Source organism: Paramacrobiotus metropolitanus, unplaced genomic scaffold (genome assembly GCF_019649055.1).
Source record: "Paramacrobiotus metropolitanus isolate TYO unplaced genomic scaffold, Prichtersi_v1.0 Parri_scaffold0000104, whole genome shotgun sequence".
Lineage (NCBI taxonomy): Eukaryota > Metazoa > Tardigrada > Eutardigrada > Parachela > Macrobiotidae > Paramacrobiotus > Paramacrobiotus metropolitanus.
Window position 1 is genome coordinate 651,141 of NW_026570324.1, and position 20,612 is coordinate 671,752.

At 42.4% G+C, this 20,612-nt stretch overlaps 2 protein-coding genes across 2 annotated transcripts; one reads left to right on the forward strand and one right to left on the reverse strand.

Moving 5' to 3' along the window:
- The first annotated feature begins 237 nt into the window (after positions 1-237).
- Positions 238-16,590, forward strand: LOC129597443 (metabotropic glutamate receptor 2-like). The gene is made up of 15 exons (XM_055494982.1): positions 238-771; positions 1,165-1,590; positions 7,380-7,540; positions 8,055-8,225; positions 8,284-8,428; positions 8,498-8,616; positions 10,162-10,294; positions 11,120-11,276; positions 11,405-11,648; positions 11,807-11,980; positions 12,908-13,191; positions 13,470-13,686; positions 14,008-14,279; positions 15,185-15,594; positions 16,015-16,590. Exons 1-15 carry the CDS (start codon positions 453-455, stop codon positions 16,320-16,322), a joined length of 3,540 nt encoding a protein of 1,179 aa, XP_055350957.1. The 5' UTR covers positions 238-452; the 3' UTR covers positions 16,323-16,590.
- LOC129597445 (protein shisa-4-like) lies at positions 16,550-18,574 on the reverse strand. The gene is made up of 2 exons (XM_055494983.1): positions 17,773-18,574; positions 16,550-17,213 (listed from the first exon to the last, which is right to left on the reverse strand). Exons 1-2 carry the CDS (start codon positions 17,914-17,916, stop codon positions 16,854-16,856), a joined length of 504 nt encoding a protein of 167 aa, XP_055350958.1. The 5' UTR covers positions 17,917-18,574; the 3' UTR covers positions 16,550-16,853.
- Positions 18,575-20,612: the final 2,038 nt, after the last annotated feature.

Sequence of the window (20,612 nt, forward strand, 5' to 3'; positions counted from 1 at the left end):
ATTTCGATGAATATTTTATTGGCGTTTCTGCCGTTATTTATCCATCTCCGCCTTATATGCCGCGGAGATATGTATAGTAAATCAACGGCATATTCACTACAGAGAAACAACACCCTAGATTAATAAATTCCCGGTTTTGCATTGTGCATTTATTTTAATTTTTAACTGTATAAGAAAGGTATTACTGTACACATGAAGTGTATATGGGTCCCTATATAAATTTTCCCTTGCAGCATGGCGAGACGCCACTACCGCGTGACCTTAATCAACTAAACAAGCCCAATTACACGCCGCCTTACCTTCCTCTACCACACCCGCCCGCGCTGGCCAGCGCGTCTCCACCCGATGCGTTGCGGTGCCGCCGCCGCCCGGGGGGCTGCTGCAGCGGCGGCGCTTAACGTTCACGGCGCTCCTCATCGTCGTCGACGCGCAGCGGAAGCGGAAATGATCGTATGGCGGAAATGCGGCAATTCCCTGTGCAGCCGCTGTACACGTTGTTGTTGTCGTCGGTGTGGCGCGGGCCCATTAGCGGTGATGGGCCGCGGGAGACCCATCACCCACCACCGCCTGCCCGCCCACAGGGGCCCATTACCATGAGGGCGCTTATCCTCACCGGCATTTTCCTCATGATCAGCCTGCAGCGGGCGGGATTGGTCGACGCCCGCGGGCGGCAGCCGGCACCGGGGTCCGTCCACCGCTCCAAGACACACCACTTCCCGGTGGCGGATGGACTGAATCAGGGGCATCATTCCAGGGAAGCCGGAAGGAACGGTAAGGATGATCTTTTTTTTCTCGATTAATCAGTCATGCGAGGAATTTTGGGCGTTTTACAGCACTTCCCTCGTTCCACGAATTCCTGTTTTCCTTAGCCGGCTTTGCTCTCTTGCTTAAAAAATATCTTAACTACACTTATCCGGCAAAAACTACTGATTTATTAAATCAGTGCTTAAAGAATTAAGATTAATTTAATTTCTTTTTTACAAAATTTTTATCTATGGTTTTGTATTAATAATTTTTTGTTTAATTAAATTAAATTCATTTTTAGCAAAATCGAGTAGTATACCCATTAAGACAAATGCTTATATTAAAATATTTTGGTGAGTGCGCTTCGAACAAATTCGTTGTGATAATTTTTGGTAACGTAAATCTCCCGTTTTACTCAAGAAAACCATTCCCATTACTCGCATCCCCGTCCCAACTGCCACCCGGAAGCGTTCCTGCGCAGTCTGCGCTCGCGGTTCCCCCGCAACGCCAACCTGGAGGCGGTACGGCTGCCGACCGGTGAGTTTGTGAACATCAGCTGGCCGGTGAAGCGGGTGGCCAACATTGAGGGCTCCGTCGTCCTGGGTGGTCTGATGATGGTGCACGAGCGCGAAGAGAAGGCCACGTGCGGCAAGATCATGCGGCAGGGCGGCGTGCAGGCCATGGAGGCCATGCTCTACACCATCGACTACGTCAACACCCACCTCACCGGCATCCACGCCAAGCACTCCCAGAATTTCCTGCCCAACGTCACGCTGGGCGCTTACATTCTGGATGACTGCGATAAGGACACGTACGGGCTGGAGATGGCCGTGGATTTTATTAAAGGTCAGTTTTCCATTGATAATTCTTAATTTTTGTATATGGTTTGCAATTTTTTAATTTTATCCGAAATTTTATTCTGCATAAGAATTATATTACGCATGACCTTTTGCGTAAACCATTTAACATATTCAAAAATAACAAAAATAAAAATTTAATTATTTAATTTATTTATTATTTATTTTTTAGTTTTTAATTTCAGATTTATCTATTAATTTGTATTTAAATTTAAATTTACATTACGGGATATGCCAAAGGTCATGCTTATTTTTGCCGGCTTTTAAGCTTCAAAACCCGGTAATTTTGCAGTAACACGCGACGAAGGTCACCTTTTTTAAGCTACCTTAAGTCGGCGTATTAAAGGTCACCGCTGCAATGTTATTCAGTTTTCTTGTTTTGAGCGTTAATGCGCGGCGTCATCGCATTATAACGCCGGATCAAGCTTAACACCGCCGCCGGGCAAAGCCGGAATCATTGCTTGTCTTAGTAATAAGCGGTAGAGATTAAAAGGTCATGTACACACGACGGTAATTAGCGGCGCTGGGCGCGCTACCATTAATGCGCGGCTGCGTCAAACGGAAGTCGGATCAGGGCGTTGCACGTTTTTCAGTATAGAACCCGGATAACCGGCATCGCATGACCCATTGGTGTGGCCTCATTTACGACCGCGTCCCCCCTCCAGCACGGCGGCCACTTGTGCGGCAGCGAGTCAATATTATGACATTGCCTTCATTTCCTTAACGATTATTACCCCATCAACAGCTCGTTTGGGGTCCGCCTAAAAACACAGACATTCGTGCTCATCCATAAGTTGTGCGCGCGAGTGTGTGTGTTGGGCAACTTTATTGATTCTACAAATGGGATCGGTTATAGCTGCATCATGATATGCGATATATTGACGGCCAAGAAATTCGATACGCTGCATCTCGTGCAGCGAAAAATTCCGATAAGCGCGATTAGCATTAGAGAAAAATTCAATAACGAAGGTTGGCTTTTAATAAATACGCAAACAAATATTATTACATTAAAAAAATTATAATCAATTTTTAAAAATACCTTGGCAATGAAGGAATAACTGTACGATATCGGTTTATATAGTTTGCTCAAAATAGTGTCCACAAAATGAAAAAAATACTCACTAATCGTTACAGTAATAAGAAAACTGGAAATCTAAAAGTATACCAGTTTTTCCGATTTTTTTGGCGCGCGCTTTAAAAATTTTCAGTGAAAATAGAGTAATTGCGTTGGCCAGAAAAAATAAATTAGGCCTGTATTATCCTCGTTTCCGGTTGGGGAAAAAAGGCATCGCTTGAAGAGATCATGCTCTTTTAACAGCGCCGGCACATTTTTTCCGCCCGCCGGCGCACTAATGAAGTTTCTTATTTTGCCGGGCCCGGCATTTTGTCCGCCCACTCAGGAGTTTCTGCTGTGTAAGCCGACTGCAAGAGCGCGAGAGGGGAAATAGAATAAATAGAATTAGGGAAAAGGGTCCGTGAAATATAATTTGATTGGGATTTGATGCTGACCCACGAGGTGAAGCACATTGGATGCCGGTCGGCGTATATATGTGCGTCTATATACGCAGCAATCCGGCAGAGAAGCTTTTAGTCAATACGCACGTCACTGCACACAGTGCACAGGAAAATGCCGGGCTTGCGCGATCAATGGGCAGCATCGCTAATGTCGGGCCCCGGCCGAAGGAAATGCCATTATGGATGCAGTGTTTCACGCGCCGATGATCTGACGATTACGAGTCTCTAAGTGGATAGAACGAGCCAGCGCCAGCGGCCTCCCAGGCATATAGGCCGACCATGGGACCGGCAGCTAGCGTAGACGTTGCCGATTAACGACCACAGCGAAATTTTAATTTTATATTCGTTTATCATTATTTAAACGTATTTTTTCAAGCTAATATTTCTAAAATAAATTAAATTTAAATTTAAAAAAACGTAGATGCAAATTTAAAATATACAATATATAATGTTAAACCATAACATTTCATAGAAGGTTATTACACAGACATCAAAGAGCACATTGCCCGAAAAAGTTAAGATTAAAAATAATGATCACTAAATTAAAAGCGGTTAAATTCGGCATTTAATAGTATTCCAAAAATGCGGAATAAAATTCAGAAATTAATAAATGGACCAAGAATAGATAGTGGAAATTTCCGCCATGCAAAACATTAAATGGCTGTATAATTTTTTCAGAAGCCCATATAAAATAACTTCACCAAAATTATATGCACAGAATTTTAAGAACAGCCAAAATTACGCAGCAGAACCTATTGAAAAAAATTAATAAATAAATGTAAAGTGATGGCGCGATTGTGGTGGAGCAGATCATGAGGACGAAAGCGCCGGGTGGCTGTCAATGGCGCGGGAAGATGGAGTGGCCCGTCCAGCGAAACAGGGGGGACGTTTTGTATATCGGTCCGGCACGCTCCGCTGCGCGTCTAACTCGAGTATAATTGTGCTGTGCCGCCGCGACGCAACATTCTCCGTTGATGTTTTATCGTATATATAGTGTTGTATTCAGATGCATGAGAAAAGACAATCCCCGGGTGCATGTATTTGTTCTTACACATCCGCTGCGGCCCATTCAGCCCCGACTGCCCCGCATAATGGACCGGCACAGCCGGGTGCCGGCTGCCGCTTCCCCGCCAGCAAACCAACACAAACACACAAAATATCGGCCGCATGCCGCTTTTCTGTTTTAACATATGATAAAAATAAATCACTGTATAAATAGAATTTTTTCGTTGAAAGCATATAATTCGGCTGGGAAAAGAATTAGAAGATTAATTACAGAAAGCGAAAAGCCAGTTAAAGTGTACAGAAAACCGTAGTGAAGAGGCACAGTAGCGTCAATTCGGTTTGGTTGCGTACGCACAAATACTAATTATAATTATTGGCCGTCAGTTAACGGAAACGCTTATCTTTATACTTTTTATAATTCTGCTTTAATTTCTTATCAGATTAACCTTCTTTTTTGAACTTCTCTTGTAATTCAAAACAGCGAAATCGTTGGGCTAAATAAATTAATTTTATAATTAAAATTTCTGCGCTCGTAGCGAAACTCGCGTGACGAGTTAATAAAACAGAAACGCGATTCGTAAGTTGGAAAAAGTTAAAAAAAATGTCTGCCACTGCCGCTTCGATCCGTTGCATTATACTGAACTTATTTAATCGGTACATAGTGAACAAAGTAGCGTAAACAGATGGCATTAAGTGTGGCCAATTGTTAGTGAATAAATAGTGCCCATTTTGAATAACTTCCCCGCATGACGCTGCCCTATAAACACATACACGCACGGTACGATAAAAATAAAACAGCAAAGCACAAATGAAGAAAACCGTAGTGCAGAGGCACACTTAGCTTATTTCAGTTCGCTGTAGAATTCTGTAGTGGCTGCCTGCCTGTATGCAAACATTTGCTTGTTAATTCAGGCCTTCACTTTTTCTGTTCTTTTTCCTAAGTCTGCTTTAATCCTTCGTCAGCTAACGCTATTTCGTCAGTTTGTTAAACGCTATTTTTTTGTAACCAAAAAATCTTTGGGAAAACTTTTAATGCTCCCTTCCCGTCCTGAAAGAAAACATTGGCATCTCCAGCTAATAAAATATCAACCCGATTTTTCAGAAGCCCTATCCATGCACGCAGTGATGTAACACATCATAATGTTAAAAAAACTTGAAGCGGTAATTTATTAAAAAGGTTTTTGCCACTGCGCCTTCGATCCGCTACATGATACTGAATTTATTTAATCGGTACATAGTGGACAAAGTAGCGTAAACAGATGGCATTAAGTGTGGCAATGGTCAATGCACATCTTGAATAAATTCCAACCCATGCATCGATCTTCTATAAACATATACATAAGTATACACACATTCCACAGTGTGGGTATTATAGGAAAAATACACAATCGATGGTGTTGTTGTACAGCACTAATCAAACCACCGGAAACGCAACGGTCAACCCTAGAAAAGTCGAAAATCCCCGTATAAATGCCGGGGTAGCCGGCCGTGTTTTCCTCTGTATAGAAGAAAGTGGATTGTTTAATTTGCTTGTCTGTGTACGCATATGGCGGGTCTCCTTCATATCCGTATCCGCTCGTCGGGTGTCCCGTGCCTGACAACATCCCGCCACTGTGCAGCTCGATTAGCTGTGCTTTCCGGCAACAACGTTCGCGTATATGGGAAAGTTCATTAAGTTGTCCGCCCGTTATATAGATGTTGTATTGATTCCGCTCCAACGGCTGCTGTACGCTGATGGGCAGTGCGCATGTAAAAGGCCAACATTAAGTGCGAATTGACGATCCATAATCGCATACAGTGCTGCCACACCATCGCGTACTGCGTTTGATCACCGGGAACGGCGGACATGGTGGGGGCGGACGCGTGTTTTTTTAAGTGCATATCAAAGGGTCAATCAACTGAATTCTTCCTTAAAGAAAACAGAAACATGCTGTTTGTTAATGCGCGCTTTACTACGCCCAAAAATCCACAGAAATTTGACAGCATTACTGCTTGTGATTGTATCAGGCAGAGCTTCAAAGGTGTAGCATAAACTATAAATTTTTTTAATTATAAAAGCAATCGTAAAAAATTCTGTCTTATTTACATGGTAAATGCAGGACAGTTTATAAAACGCTTGGTTTATCGATGGCGGAAAGAAATTATGAAGAAGACCGTAGTGCACGGGCAGTAGGCGGGAGCATACATTGGTTGTGCACGTGAAAAAATTAATATCCGGTTGATGTTCCGTCAGTTAGAATACAGAGTATTTATTTTTTCCTGATTATTAAATTACTAATGTTTTCCTGATTATTAAATTACTATAAGTATCTGCAACAATATATCAACAAATATGTATTTAATCTATAATTAATGCGCATTTAGAAGTAAAAACAAAAATTCGCTGTATTTAATTTGTAATTTAATGCGCGTAATTAGTACTTAAAAGACGTTTTTCCATTGTGTACATCAAGAATTGGCGTTGTCGTGTACATGTCGGCGACTCGGCAGTAACTTGAGTGTTAAGGAAAGATCTACAATCAGAAATTATATTATTTTCCTGTATTGAATTCGCAATTTATTCTACGTAACGTATTTTCATTCGTTATTTAATTTTCTCGATTTTACTGTGTGCATAAAAAAAAACATTTTGGTACATGATAAGAATTGGCGTTGTCGTATACATGTACGTGTCGGCCGTTGGACGGAGTGTTAAGGGATTAAAAGCAGCCGGAAGCCGGATGCATGTCACGCTGTTCTCCGGGTCTCTATAATCATCGGTGTATCGCACTGACAAGGCCCGACTAATGCCCAAATGAGTCCCGTAATTAATGCCTGCCGGGCTCCATCCACGGCCTGTACTCCCATGCGCAGCCGGGCCAACAAAATGTACATTTATATATATTGCATGGCCGTGACGCAACCGCTGCTCAGAAGGCCACTGGCGCCGATCCAGAGAAGAGTGGCTAATGGGATTGTCAGCTCCCATTAATTACCCACCGGCGCAATAATTAATCACTACCCCGGCATGTATCACTCAAACGCCCGCGGATTGTACTCGCTTTCATCAACGTCCTTTTTTTAGTCGAACCGGCAAATTTATCAGTCGAATATATACGTATATTGCGCCGGAAACAAGTGAGGCGATACTTAAGCTGCAAGTAAATACGTTCAGGAAACGGCCATAATGATTAGGAGTAGAAAAAATACGCTGTAGTAAAATTAATTGGTTATAGCAGATGCAAGAGTATATATGAGAATGGATGGTGGTTTTTGCAGGTTCGATTTCCAGTTTGAACGGCGAAGGCGCCTACCGCTGCACGGACGGCAACGCGCCCAGTGGACCGGCGGTAAAGGTCATCCCCGGCGTCATCGGCGCCGCCAGCAGTGTGACGTCCATCCAGGTGGCCAATCTGCTGCGGCTCTTCAAAATCCCGCAGGTACGCTGCCCGATAAAAATGGATGCATTAATAAAATAAAATCGCGTTACTGGAAATTTAATAGTAATAAAAAGTAATCCGAAAAGTGACACCAAAAGAGAAGGCACGTAGGTAACTTTTGTCGGCAGTACGGCGTAAAACGTAGTGCAAAGGCACTGTCAAGAACCCAAAACGTCGTTCAGTGTCTAACAATCATCAGCTAATGCAAATTATTTCAACCCATTTTTTCACTCGCGCTACATAATCGTGTTTTCAATAATTTAGTTATCAGTTTCTTTTGATTTTATGAACGTTCCCGTTACACAGTGCTCAAAATTAATTTGTGGGGTTGAATAAATAAAATATAGTAAATATATTATCTGATCCTAACGACGTCACGAGTCACTAAACATAAATCCAGAGCTTCTCCCACTTAAATTACATATTATGTATTTGCAAGTCTTCATAACGCGCTTATCGTTAGGGCAATAAATACAACAGCAACACCAGCAAAATCATCAATACTGTATTACAGATCAGTTTTTTCTCGACGAGCTCGGAACTGAGCAATAAAGACCGCTTCGAGTACTTCTCGCGCACAGTCCCCTCGGACGCCAACCAGACCCGGGCCATGGTGGATCTGGTGAAGCTGCTGAACTGGACGTACATCTCCATCATCTACGAGGAATCCGCCTACGGAATCCAGGTAAATGCCGCCGTCTAATCTCGTTAATAACAGCGCGCTGATTGTGCCCGTGCGACAGGCCTTCGCCGCGCTACAGCAGCTGCTGGAAGACAACAAGATCTGCTTGGCAGCGCGGGAGAAACTCCCCAAGGATTCCGGGAAGGCCGGGGAGCGGCACTATGACGAGCTGGTGGAGCGGCTCAAACTGACACCGGAAGCGAAAGGTCACGCGTGCAAAAAACACTAAGAAACGCGTTGAGTGCCGGTGAAAGTAATACGATGGGTGTGTGCAGGGGTTATTGTGTACGGGTCGGATCAGGAGGTGGCCGAGCTGATGCGCTCGATTCGACGCCGGAATGCTACGGGATGGTTCACCTGGATCGGGTCGGATGGGTGGAGTGCACGGCCGGTGGTAAGTGTTGACTGAACGCAATTTATTTTGTAGGCTTTTTAATTATAGATTCATCATACAACGTCTTGCACATAAACATTATTGGCTTATGCATACTGCATGCCGAAAATTTATTTTTATTTTTAAAAAAACAATTTAGGTTATTTTTGTCTGGAATAACAGTATTCAAATTGCGCATCAATGCAGGAACATGGCGGTTAACCCTCCAACGCCAAAGTTCTGGCAAGCAGAACCATGTGCAGCATGTTAGAAGACCGAACCAACAAGACCTTATCCGATTTACATAATTATAAAAGTGTCGCAATTGCGCCCGCCCGTACTTCAGGACCATACATGCCCAATGGTGTCTGCACGCAACACGAGTTTTCGATGGACTGTGGCCATCCACTGTTTAACTTTCAGAACCGATAATTGTTATTTTTTAATAAAGCATCACTGATAGTACATTACTGAATTATCTCAAATTAATTGACTTAGTGACTAATTAGTTAATTATCAGGACTTTCGGGAGGTCAGAAAGTTCGAAATTAGCGACGTTCGCGACCTCGTGGTTCTTGAGGGACTTTGGATGCCAGTTTGGTTTGTTTTTTTATTGCTGCTGTAAGGTCTCGTAACGCTAATTACGCTATCAGATAGTGGTTAATTGCTCTTGTTCATTAAGAAAAACATTTTGAAGACCCTGTTGCGCCCCAACACCAATGGGCGTCAGTGGGTTAACCAAATGGCAAAAAATATATAAAAATATATTTATAAAAAAAGAGGGGATGGGCCAAGAAAACAAAACATGAATTATTAATTTTAAAAATCATCTGAAAACCCCCTTTGTATATTTAGTGCTTAAAGCCTCGAAAACGCTCTATTAAGCGCGATAATGGCTTAATTTAAAAAAAATGGTTGTCTCTGATGGTTTGCTTAATTTTTAAAAAAATGTTTTCCCAAAAAGATGTCCAGTAAACGGGTCACTGTTAAGTGTTATCTGAGTTAGCATTTCTTTTTGAGAAAGGTTGACTCCAGTTTAAAAACGCCCACGTATATTTCGGGAAAAAATGCCAATTACGAAAATTACATAAATCTACAGTTTCGCGAGATGCTCAACATCGGTGTCAGTGTACACTGGGGCTAGGTACGCAATATCAACAAGCCACAATACTACGTTTTCTTTGACTTTCGCAACGCTTTTTCAACGATGATGTCAATACGGCAAACCGCGAAATTCAATGTTTTCAGTGTAATTTACTATTACTGCATAACCTTTTTTCTTTATAAAAGTGTACGAAAGTAAACAGTGGTGACAACGACCCGAACAACCAATTTTTGAACGACATCGTACGCTCAAGAGGAATTTAAGGGGAAACGTATATCGCGCTTAGAGCATCCTCAACTACTGTACAACGTGCTAAAGTTTGTTTGATAGTCACAGAAATTTTTCCCGGCATATACTGGTGTATACCCGATAACTCCTCGTATTACACGTTGGTGTCACGGTGTTCGTTAGGGAAATTGGTAAGCGGATCAGCGGCTGACACAATGTGGATGTGTTGATAGGTGTCGGATGGCAGTGAGCCGCAGGTGGAGGGCACCCTCTCCTTCCAGCCGATGGCGCACCCTGTTGACAAGTTCGACCACTACTTCAAACAGCTCACCGTCTACAACAACAAGCGCAACCCCTGGTTCGTCGGTTAGTCCTCATCTCCCTTCAACATACCTTGTCAAATTAAACAAATAAATAAATTAAACAAATTGCGCCGGTCAGCAAATTTTCTATATGATGACCTTTATTACACATTGTAAACAGTTATGGGAAATGCCCCGCGCATTTGATCAATTATTGACTCGCATTCTAGATTCGTTGCCGTTACGAACATTTTCAAATTTTAATGTTGACCATTTATTCATCAGCTTTAAATGGTCAGCAGCTTTAAATGGTCATTGATGGTCAAAATTCATTTCAGTTACTACCGCAAAAAATTCAGAAAATAAATCAATAATAAAATTAATTAGTTCTTTCAAGTTTTATTTGTTCTAAAAATAATTAGGTCTCAGTGTAGAACGTTTTTTATTTTATTTAATTACGAAGAAATCGAACGCACTCATAGTAAATTCGCCAAATAAAGGCAAAAGCCGTTGTACTACGATTTTCTTGTCTAAAAAATGCTTGGGCTAAAACTAGTACGAGTAGGTACGGGACAAATACCGCAGTTTACTGCTATTGCACTGTTATCCCTTTGCTGAATTATTCTCCGAAATGATATTAAATACAGCGATGACAACGATCAGAACCAGAAATCTTGCACAACGTCCAGCATTCAACTCCCAGAAATCAATTGCCGGAGAGATCTCGATTAGTGGATTCTTAAAGCTATAGCATCAATTAAATATGCACCTATACATGTATAAATATACAGAGTACTGCAAGTTTTCTCGATTAGGATTTATTTGTAGCCATGAACATAGTCGGTGTGCCTGTATGAAAGAAACATTACAAATTAAAAAATTTTTCTAGAATATTGGGAAGACATGTTCCAGTGCAAATTCATCGATTCCCCGTTGACACCCAACAACGCCCACCTGGAAACGGAGTGCACCGGTGATGAGGAGTACCAGCCCAGCGGACCGTTTCAAATGCAGCTGGAACCGCAGCTGCAGTTCGTCAGCGACGCGTACGTCACCGTGTTGTTTTTGATTAAGCACCGCCATTAAATAAATTCAAATTTCGCATTTTTTTATTCGATTAGTTTGTAATTTTGTTTATTTATTCTTTATATTTATATATTTTTGTATATTGCAGAGTAATGGCCTTTGCACACGCTCTGCACCTGATGCACCAGGAACTCTGCCACGGCCGGCCGGGACTCTGCGCCAAAATGCAGCCGATCGACGGGGCGGCGCTGCTGCGCTATCTCCGAAAGGTCAAGTTTGTCGGGCTGACCAAGGATGAGTTCGAGTTCGATCAGCAGGGCGACGGACCGGCGCGCTATAATATCGTGCATTTTAAACGCCTTTCCAATCTCGATCCGCCGCAATGGGGATGGGTGAGCGGAATTTTCTCGGTTTTCCTGTTTCATAAATCTGCGTTTTAAAAATGTTTTTTGACATACGTATGTCAAGTATTTCAGTTTTTATCGAGGTAAAGGTCACCTAAATGATGGTTACGTATATATAAAGTGCTGATGGCGGAATTATGTTAAAGGTCAACGTCGGAGAATACGACAAGAGAGGCTTGCGGTTGGACTGGCCGGAAGTGCGTTTCAACGATAGGATAACCGGCGCCGAGCAGAAACCGGAGTCAGTGTGCGGGAAGCCCTGTGCGCAGGGTCAGGCTAAGAACATCAATCCCGAGCGAAAATGTTGTTGGACATGCGTGGTACGAATTGTCCTTATTCGAACTCATTTTATCATTTTCAGCACACCCACATATTTTTAATAACGTTTGATACAAAAATTAATATTTAAAAGCTGCAAAAATTATGTATGTGTATTTGATGTTTGGAAAATAATTACTGATTAATAGCTATTTTGCTGCTGAAGAGGCTGCGCGATCGCAGTGTTAGAAATTAATTTAGTTCAGCTTTATTTATATTTACTTTAAGTGTTTTCTTCATTTCTGAAAGTCGATGTCTTTAAACTGAATTAGAGTTTTTCTAAATCTGCCTCTAAATCGGCGATGGCGCAGCCGCCAAAGTACGGTGGTGACTCCAATTTTGTAAGCTTAGTGCAGTGACTCATGTGGCGTGGCTAAACCGCTTTCGTCACTGATTTCTTTACGACGCAACTGCAAGAAAATGGTTCAAGCTTTTTTAAAAATTTCAAGTACTCTGTAAAGAGTAAATCCTGCTTAACTGGATGAAGAAAAAAACTGGAAGAAAATCGGATTGGGGAATTATTTATTTCGGGTGTTCCACTTGAACGACCATCGCTTGTTCACTTATCATACTGTTTCACTTGAACGACCATACGAGTAGTGTTTTAAAGTGTGAACGAGTTTCTTACCATCACGCTTTTTTTGACTGCCCCAAAGCTGCTTAAATTTTTAAATCGAACGAATATGCTTGAAGCTCGTATCTTTCTTTCTTTTCCCAAATAAACACATCACAAACATCATAAATTTGCGTCTTTGGTTACTGTCATGATGACACGCTTCTTATTTGTCTTTTTCTCTCTTAATCAGAATTTTCTGTCTTAGCTTAAAACGAGGCGTAGCAAAGAACAATAAACCAGTTATTAAGCATTATTGTTAATGTATACACTGTGCTGTATATACCGTATTTTTTTTGTATTTTTGTTCGTGTAGAACTGCAGCGATTACCAGTATCTGGCGTCGGAGTCGGAGTGCATCGACTGCGGACCGGGCCGGCTGCCGCTCCCCAACAAGACCGGCTGCTACGAGATCGCCTCGCACTACCTGTCCTTTGATTCGTACTGGGCGGTGGGCGTGGCCATCTTCGCCTGTCTGGGCGAGGCCCTGACCATCCTGGTGATTGTCGTCTTTCTCAAATTCAACCAGACCACCGTGGTCAAGGCATCCGGCCGGGAGCTCAGCTACGTCCTCCTCGCCGGCATCATGCTCTGCTACAGGTTCGGCCAGAGTCTGAAAATTTCCAGAAAAATACAGCTTCGATTAAAACAGTATTAAATAAAACCGGCACACACAATTTAAACATCTGAAAATGCAACATCACTTCTAGTAAATTCGTTCCGCACATTAATTAAATTGATTTCGTTACTCGTATAATTAACTCAATAATAAATAATAGAAATTATAACAAAATTTTTATAGAATGTCAGAATTTAGTTGTCAAATATTTTTTATTGTTTTTTGTATTTATGGTATTTACTGTAGATTTTTTTCTTAGTATGACTGGATTTTTATTGCTCAAACCGGGCGCGGTGGTCTGCGGCGTGCAGATGTTCGGGATCGGTATCTGCTTCGCCATCTGCTACTCGGCCTTACTGACCAAAACCAACCGCATCGCGCGCATCTTCCAAGCCGGGAAGCGCAGTGCGCGCCGGCCAAACTTCATCAGTCCGCGCTCGCAGCTCATCATCTGCGCCGGCCTGGTCTCCATACAGGTACCCGTTACCCAACGTTGATCGTTGACCATTAACCCTTCACCCAGCTAGCTTCCTCACCAGCGGTCAACAATATTAAAACAGATTTATTTCATTAATTTCGGGATATTTTCCCAGCATTGCTTTGGCGTGAGAAAACCGCGGTCAGATTGTATTTTTACACAAAACTTAGTTTCCTTACCAGCTGGTCAATAATAATAAAATAGATTAATTTGCGATTAATTTCGGAACAAGTTCCCAACAGTAACATGGCGTGGGAAAATCGGAGTTAAATAGTGTTTCTTTACCGGTGACAAGTGTAGTTTTGTTTTGTGTGTGTAGATTGTGATAATTATCGTGTACATGGCGTACAGTCCGCCGGCGGCGGAGTTCTACTACCCGACGCGGGAGGACAACGTGCTGGTGTGCCGGTCGCACATCGACGCCTCGTACATGATCGCCTTCGGCTACCCCATTCTCTTGCTCATCATCTGCACCGTCTACGCCGTCCTCACCCGCAAAATCCCCGAGGCCTTCAACGAGTCCCAGCACATCGGCTTCACCACCTACACCACCTGCATCATCTGGCTGGCCTTCGTCCCCATCTTCTTCAGGTCAGCTGCGCTAGCGTCAACCACGTTGAATATCTTCCAAAGTACCACTTTTCTGCATTTGTGTGTATGTTAAAAAGGATATTCAAATACGCTTGTGATTAAAATCGGTATTTCAATTACTAAAATTTATTGACGTCGCACAATGCCGATTTTGGGTGGAAAACAGTGAGAAATAACCACAGAAAGCGAAAGACGGCTCGCTGCTTGTAATGTGCGACGACAACGCATACAACTTATCGAAGCATACATCGTTAAGCTGGTTATCATGTAGACAGTAGACGCGATACTTTGCGAATGGCTGGCTACCCTAGTGAACTACAGAGGATGCCAAGAATTAAATTAAATTAATTTTTTGCGCTTCTTGATGTTATACGAGTGTTGTATGCTTTAATTAGATTTGTAAAAATTTTCGGCAAACTCTGAAAAATATAAAGACTATTACAGAAATATTTACTGCAGTTAACTGCATGAGTCTGCATCCAATGGCAGCACAGTTATGAATTAAACTGTAGTATAAAGGCACCTTGCGTATTTCCGTATGGTATTGGTATTGTTACTTTCGTACTGAAACTGCTTGATCAATCAATATTACTCATGTCAGTAGCTCAAATTTTTCACTTTATGTATTTAGTTTCCCGTTCTTAATTAAATATTTATTGTCACTTGATTTCCATTGCTCGAAAAGAGCACTCGGATATGTAGTTACGCATATAATTCTAAATAAACTAACATTAAAAAATTAAAAAAGTTTTTTTGAAAGTCAAAACTTTTTTAATTTCAACATAATTACCAAGAATTATTTTCAACTTTTTTGTTGTACGAGCATATCGTTTTGTGCCGAGCTACTAGAGGAAGCCGAAAATAAAAACCAAAGAAAGATATGCATATATATGCGTTGTTTGCAGTACGGCGACGAACATCCCGCTGCGCATCACCACCTTGTGCGCCTCCATCAGCCTGAGCGGGACAGTGTCGCTGATCTGTCTGTTCGCGCCGAAAGTCTACATCATCCTCTTCCATCCGGAGCGGAATGTCCGGCAGTCGCTGATGATGAGCGGCGCCAAGTACAACGCCACCAAGACCAACACCACCTCCTTGATATCCCACACCGGCAGCGGGGCCAGTCAGAGCTCCATCGCGGCGGGGGACAGCAACGACGTCGGCAAGACGGTGAATAATTTGAAAGAGCCGGCGCAGGCCGAGAAAATGAAGCTCAACCTGCTCAAGTGCCCCGGGCCGGCGCTGGACGATTCCGAGCTGAAGCCTTTTGCTAATAATCTGAAGAAGAACGGGAAGTCGGTTAACCTCTCCACGGGTACGTTTGCAGCGACCATCATCGCCAGAATATGAACAATTTATACACACATCAATCAAAACATATACGCAACCCTTAAAAAGACGGTTTTCGAGTGACCTTTTCTCGGCCGGCATTTACAAAAGCCGGCGCGTCAAAAAAAACCGGTTGGAAAACAAAAAACGCTAACGGCTCCGGTGACCTTTACGGTTGCCGGTACAAACCAGTGTCAAGAACCATAAATCACACTTATACCGCACCCAGTGATTCAGTGATATTGTAAATAACGTATCAAAATTATTTATTTTGTTTTACTAAGCTAATAATTTTATCACCTAACTACATTCTCTATTTATTTATGAACGATTTTTTTATAGTATGTATAATCAATAATGTAGACTAAAATTTTTAACAGTGTAATCAGTGGCGTGACCTTTGCAGGGAATCTGAAGGACGCCAACCTCCTCTCGCCGGACCTGAAGGACAAACGCTCCACCCTGGGCGGTTCCTTCAGCAGTCTGCTGCGGCGGGCCAGCAGCACCACGCAGACACTGAGCGCCAGCGACGACCACCTCAGCTTCAGCCTGGATTCCCTGCCGGCCGCGCACTCCAGTCCGCAGCGGTCGCGGGTGAGTTCCGCGGCGGCCGGTGGTGGCGGCACCCCCGACCGACCGGCGTCTCTGACACCCAGCAGTGCCTTACCCAAGAACACCGTACACCAGTTCCAACCCGACGATGTACAGCTGTAGAAAATGCTTATATATACGAAGAACATCCGTTGTGCTTTTGCAAACGCCGGTCGCCGGTGTGTAATGGATCGGTTGACATGGATCTCTTTTTTTAAGCTGTGCAATGGTATTAGCAATCATCCTGTAGAGTGTATAATGAAATTGATCTGTTTCCGGTGTTAAGGGATAGTAACAGAATATACTGTACCGTCGACATGACACAAAAAATTAGCACAATGCAACAATGATTGCAAAATGCGACAGTGCGGCTGATATAAACGTTAACACGTATTAACAATATAATTGTATATGACTAAAAATACTAATTATTAATCTGACAAATAAATACTAGTGCTACAAGTAAAAGAAGTGTGTATCAATACGACAATTACATAGAAAATAATTTATGCGGCAGTAGTTTTTATCATTGCTGGAAGGATCGATCGCATAAAGGTCACACACAATTATAGGCAATTAAATGACACAGAGCTTTAATTATAACCGCGACAGCTAGCGCGCAGATGCGTTGATCATCGGGTAAAGGTCAACCGTTTACTGCGTTTTGCGGGCCGTCGGGGGAGGCGCCGGCGGGGCAGCCGCCGCGGGATCCGGTGGCGTCGGTTGTGGCGATTGTGGCGATTGTGGAGCGGTTGGAGGCGCGCCGGTTGCCGGGTAACCGTAGGCTGGGTACGGGTACGGCGCCGGCGGATAGGTCACCGTGGCCGCCTGCCCGACGGGGTAGGCCCCGGGCGCCCCCGACACCACCACGCCCTGCACCGTGCCGTGCTTCTTGCGGCGGTAGCAGACGATGCAGACGATAATCAGCGGGATGAGGACGGTTATGGCCAGCACGATGAGCAGGATTATCCACCAGGCGATAAAGGCAGTGTGCACGTTGGATTCCATTTCGTCCTACACAACCGGAGACACAGTATAATGCATGCGATCAGATTCAGCAGAATAAAAATCAATAAAAAGTGAATTACTTTCAGTTATTTATTTCAAAAATAATATTAACACGCTGAATACAGTTACATGTATTAATCGAATAAATGTTCCAGATATTAGATCAAATACTTTTCTTAGTTTTCTAACATAAGACAGATTGTATGGCCTATTACAGTACTTGAAACGTTCAATTTAACCGAAACAAACCGAATTTGAATACAGTGGAAATCGTTCATAATAAGCACAGCTGCTTTAGAAGTACTCGTAAGCTGAAATAATCACGCTGGCATGCTTTGTTTGCAAAAACATGTTCAATGTTCATGAGGTCTAGTATTTACTAAATTAGCGGTAAAAGAATATTTATACTAGTATATAATTCATGCAACATAAGACTAGGAAAGGTTAGCGCTAGTGGAATAAAGTTAATACAGTTTTTCCAGTATATTTACTGTTACATATTAGTTTTATAAGCCATATGTACGCCATTTTTAACAGTGTAAAAATTAAAAAGAGTACGACGCACCATGGACTGAGTCACCGGATGGGCAAGTGTGGCATACGCAAAATCTGAATCTGGTTGGCGAAAAGTGTCGCCCTGGTTGTCGTTGGTCGCGCCCGCGTCCTCGTTGTTGTCGTTCGTGTTACCCGCGTCCTCCTCGTCGCTCATGCTAGACCCTCATCGTTTACTCTTCAGATAATCGCCAGAATCTCACAGGCACCGTATTTCGGAGTACGACAAAAAATTCCTTATTTAATAATGCAGTAATACGCAGTAATGGAGCAGTTGACGGTTCTGCGTCATCATGAAAATTATTTTTTGTTTTTTCTGAAAATTAATGTCAACAGCGCTGCCCTGCCTTAATTAACATGACGATTCGAGTGCGTTGCATGGATCAACACAACGAGCAACGGTATGACGTTGTCGATAAGGGCGTATACCAACACATGACGTCACGTACGCAACGCGCAGATGGTACAGAAAAAGGTCACCGCGTAAGTGGCCGCGGGAATAATTAAGCGGAATGGCAGACACGGACACCGATGTACAAACCGATCCGTGGATGCCAAGTTGCAAACACTCTCAAGATCTTGGTCGTTCATGTAATAAATTAGGCCGATCTCGTCCCCTGATGTTAACATCCAGATTCCAGCGGTAGGGAGAACACACACACGGACCAGTGCTACTATGCAGAATCGGGCTTGTACTGTATATACTATATTGTATCGGTATCTGCGCGTGATTCTGGTAAATATCTTCGACTACCGAAAACCTTAAAGAACCGGTTGAGAATTTAAGGTGCACCAAAGTTCGCAACCGCAACTGCACGATATTCTGGCTAATAATAACATATTTTGTTAATATATACGTATGTTATAATAATATCATAATAATACTCGTATTATAACATAACACTTATCAGGCACGACTCACGCACGACTCGGCTCGAATACCGACCGTATCGGAGAGCAACTGTGTTACGTGTTCGCACGGTAAGGTGACCGTCATTTCGTCGACGAAAAGTCGTCGACCTGCATTACTAAGTTGAAGAGACACGCTGTCGACGCGTGACGACGCCGAACTAGCGTTTCGCTGAACTGTCTTAGCTTTCCCAGGTTTCTTAATTTTCCTTAGGGTTTCTTAAGTTTCTTAGATTTTCTTAGGTTTCTTAGGTAGTTGCGTTAGCCGTCCTCCTCGAGACGGTCGACGTAATGGCGGTAGACATTGTGGCGGTCAACGAAATATCGGTGTTGTGGATAATCATGGGTCCAGTTGCAGCTGTGCAACTTATTAATTATCGCGATCTCTGTGCCTGATGTTTTGAAATTTTTAATTGTTTCTGGCCCGCACGGAATACGGGCGGTACAGTTACTGTACTTACAAGTAAAAACCACATTAATTAAAGTACCCCGACAACGTGCTCCGTTCCAAAGACATTGGTAATATTGATATGTATCTGCAGTCTAGATCCTCCGCTAACGCCGACTTGGTGCCTGCATAATGCGTATGCTCCGTAGGATTTCTTACAGGGAGCCTATATCTGGTAACTTTATTCAGGCGGCAAATTGTGGAATTTCAGAGATTATCGATTGTGCTACAGCAGCGGAAGCCGGATATGGCTCATAACCGACCGCTAGCCACCATAGCAACGCGTTCTGCATACCTGTGTCGTTATTATATATACAAAGCTAACTTCGCCGGTTTTTTTCTCCCTTTTCCTCCAACACCGTTCGGCGCTGAATTTCGCTCGATAGCTTAAAAATATACTAAATTCCTGTAGTTTGTCCCTACAACTTTAATTTTTCGATCTTCTCTTTCTTCGAATTACGAAACATTACCAAAACGAATTTCGTTGATTGGCTTATCCTAAAGTATTATTATCGGATTGGCGGAAATGCGTATATTTTCGAACAGAAACTGCTGACACAGCATAGCATATAACTGGGGCATAAAACTGCGGTGCATTAGTAATCGGTAAAGTTTAATACTCCTGTTTGTCGAAATTTTGTAATTGGCAGATCGATAGTACATTAACATTTTTTTGGCGGAAAGAGGAAAGGGCAACAGTATAACGTGATTATCTGTACGGCAACGGGCAACTTACGTATAATCGCAAAAATCATTACTGCGTATTAGATTTTGTTAGAACGTTACTTCGAAGTTGCAAACACCACATTTCGTGAAATTAACTGCGTAATTTTCCTTCTTATTTGTACAGTGACTTCGGTTTTTTGCATGTGACAATCTTATATTTAACAATTCGCGGTATGCTAGTGATTATTAGTAGAGAAAGAATTATTTGTTGAGTGAATTACTTTTATTATTGGTTATTATTTAGATAATTAATTACTCTACTGATTATTAGAAGACTAGTGTTTTGGTGCTCTTCCATTTCCCCATAAATTCATTTCAGCACAAGAAACAAATTTCATTATGCAGACATTCACTCGCTGCATCAGGCTGGACTTTCGCCATACCATTGTTGCTTATCCGGTTCCGTAAACTAATAGTTTTATCGTAGTTTTATAATTTATAATAGTTTTATCGACAATTTTAATAACCAATACTTTTAACTGGAAATATTATTCCTGTAACACAAAATAACGTTCTGCACTCAATTTTGAAAACAAAAAAGTAATACTTATAAACAAGGAATAATAAACACTACTATTAGAAATAAACAAATAACAATAATTAATAATAATACTGATAATGATAAAAATCGGTCATTATAATAATTGGCTCGAAAACCGATTGATCAGTCAACACGCATGATCACCAATTAAAAAAAACCATGTCAAATTAAAAACATTTTAGCAAGCGGACGCATTTACTCATTGTTTCAGGTGGAAATTTTGGCATTC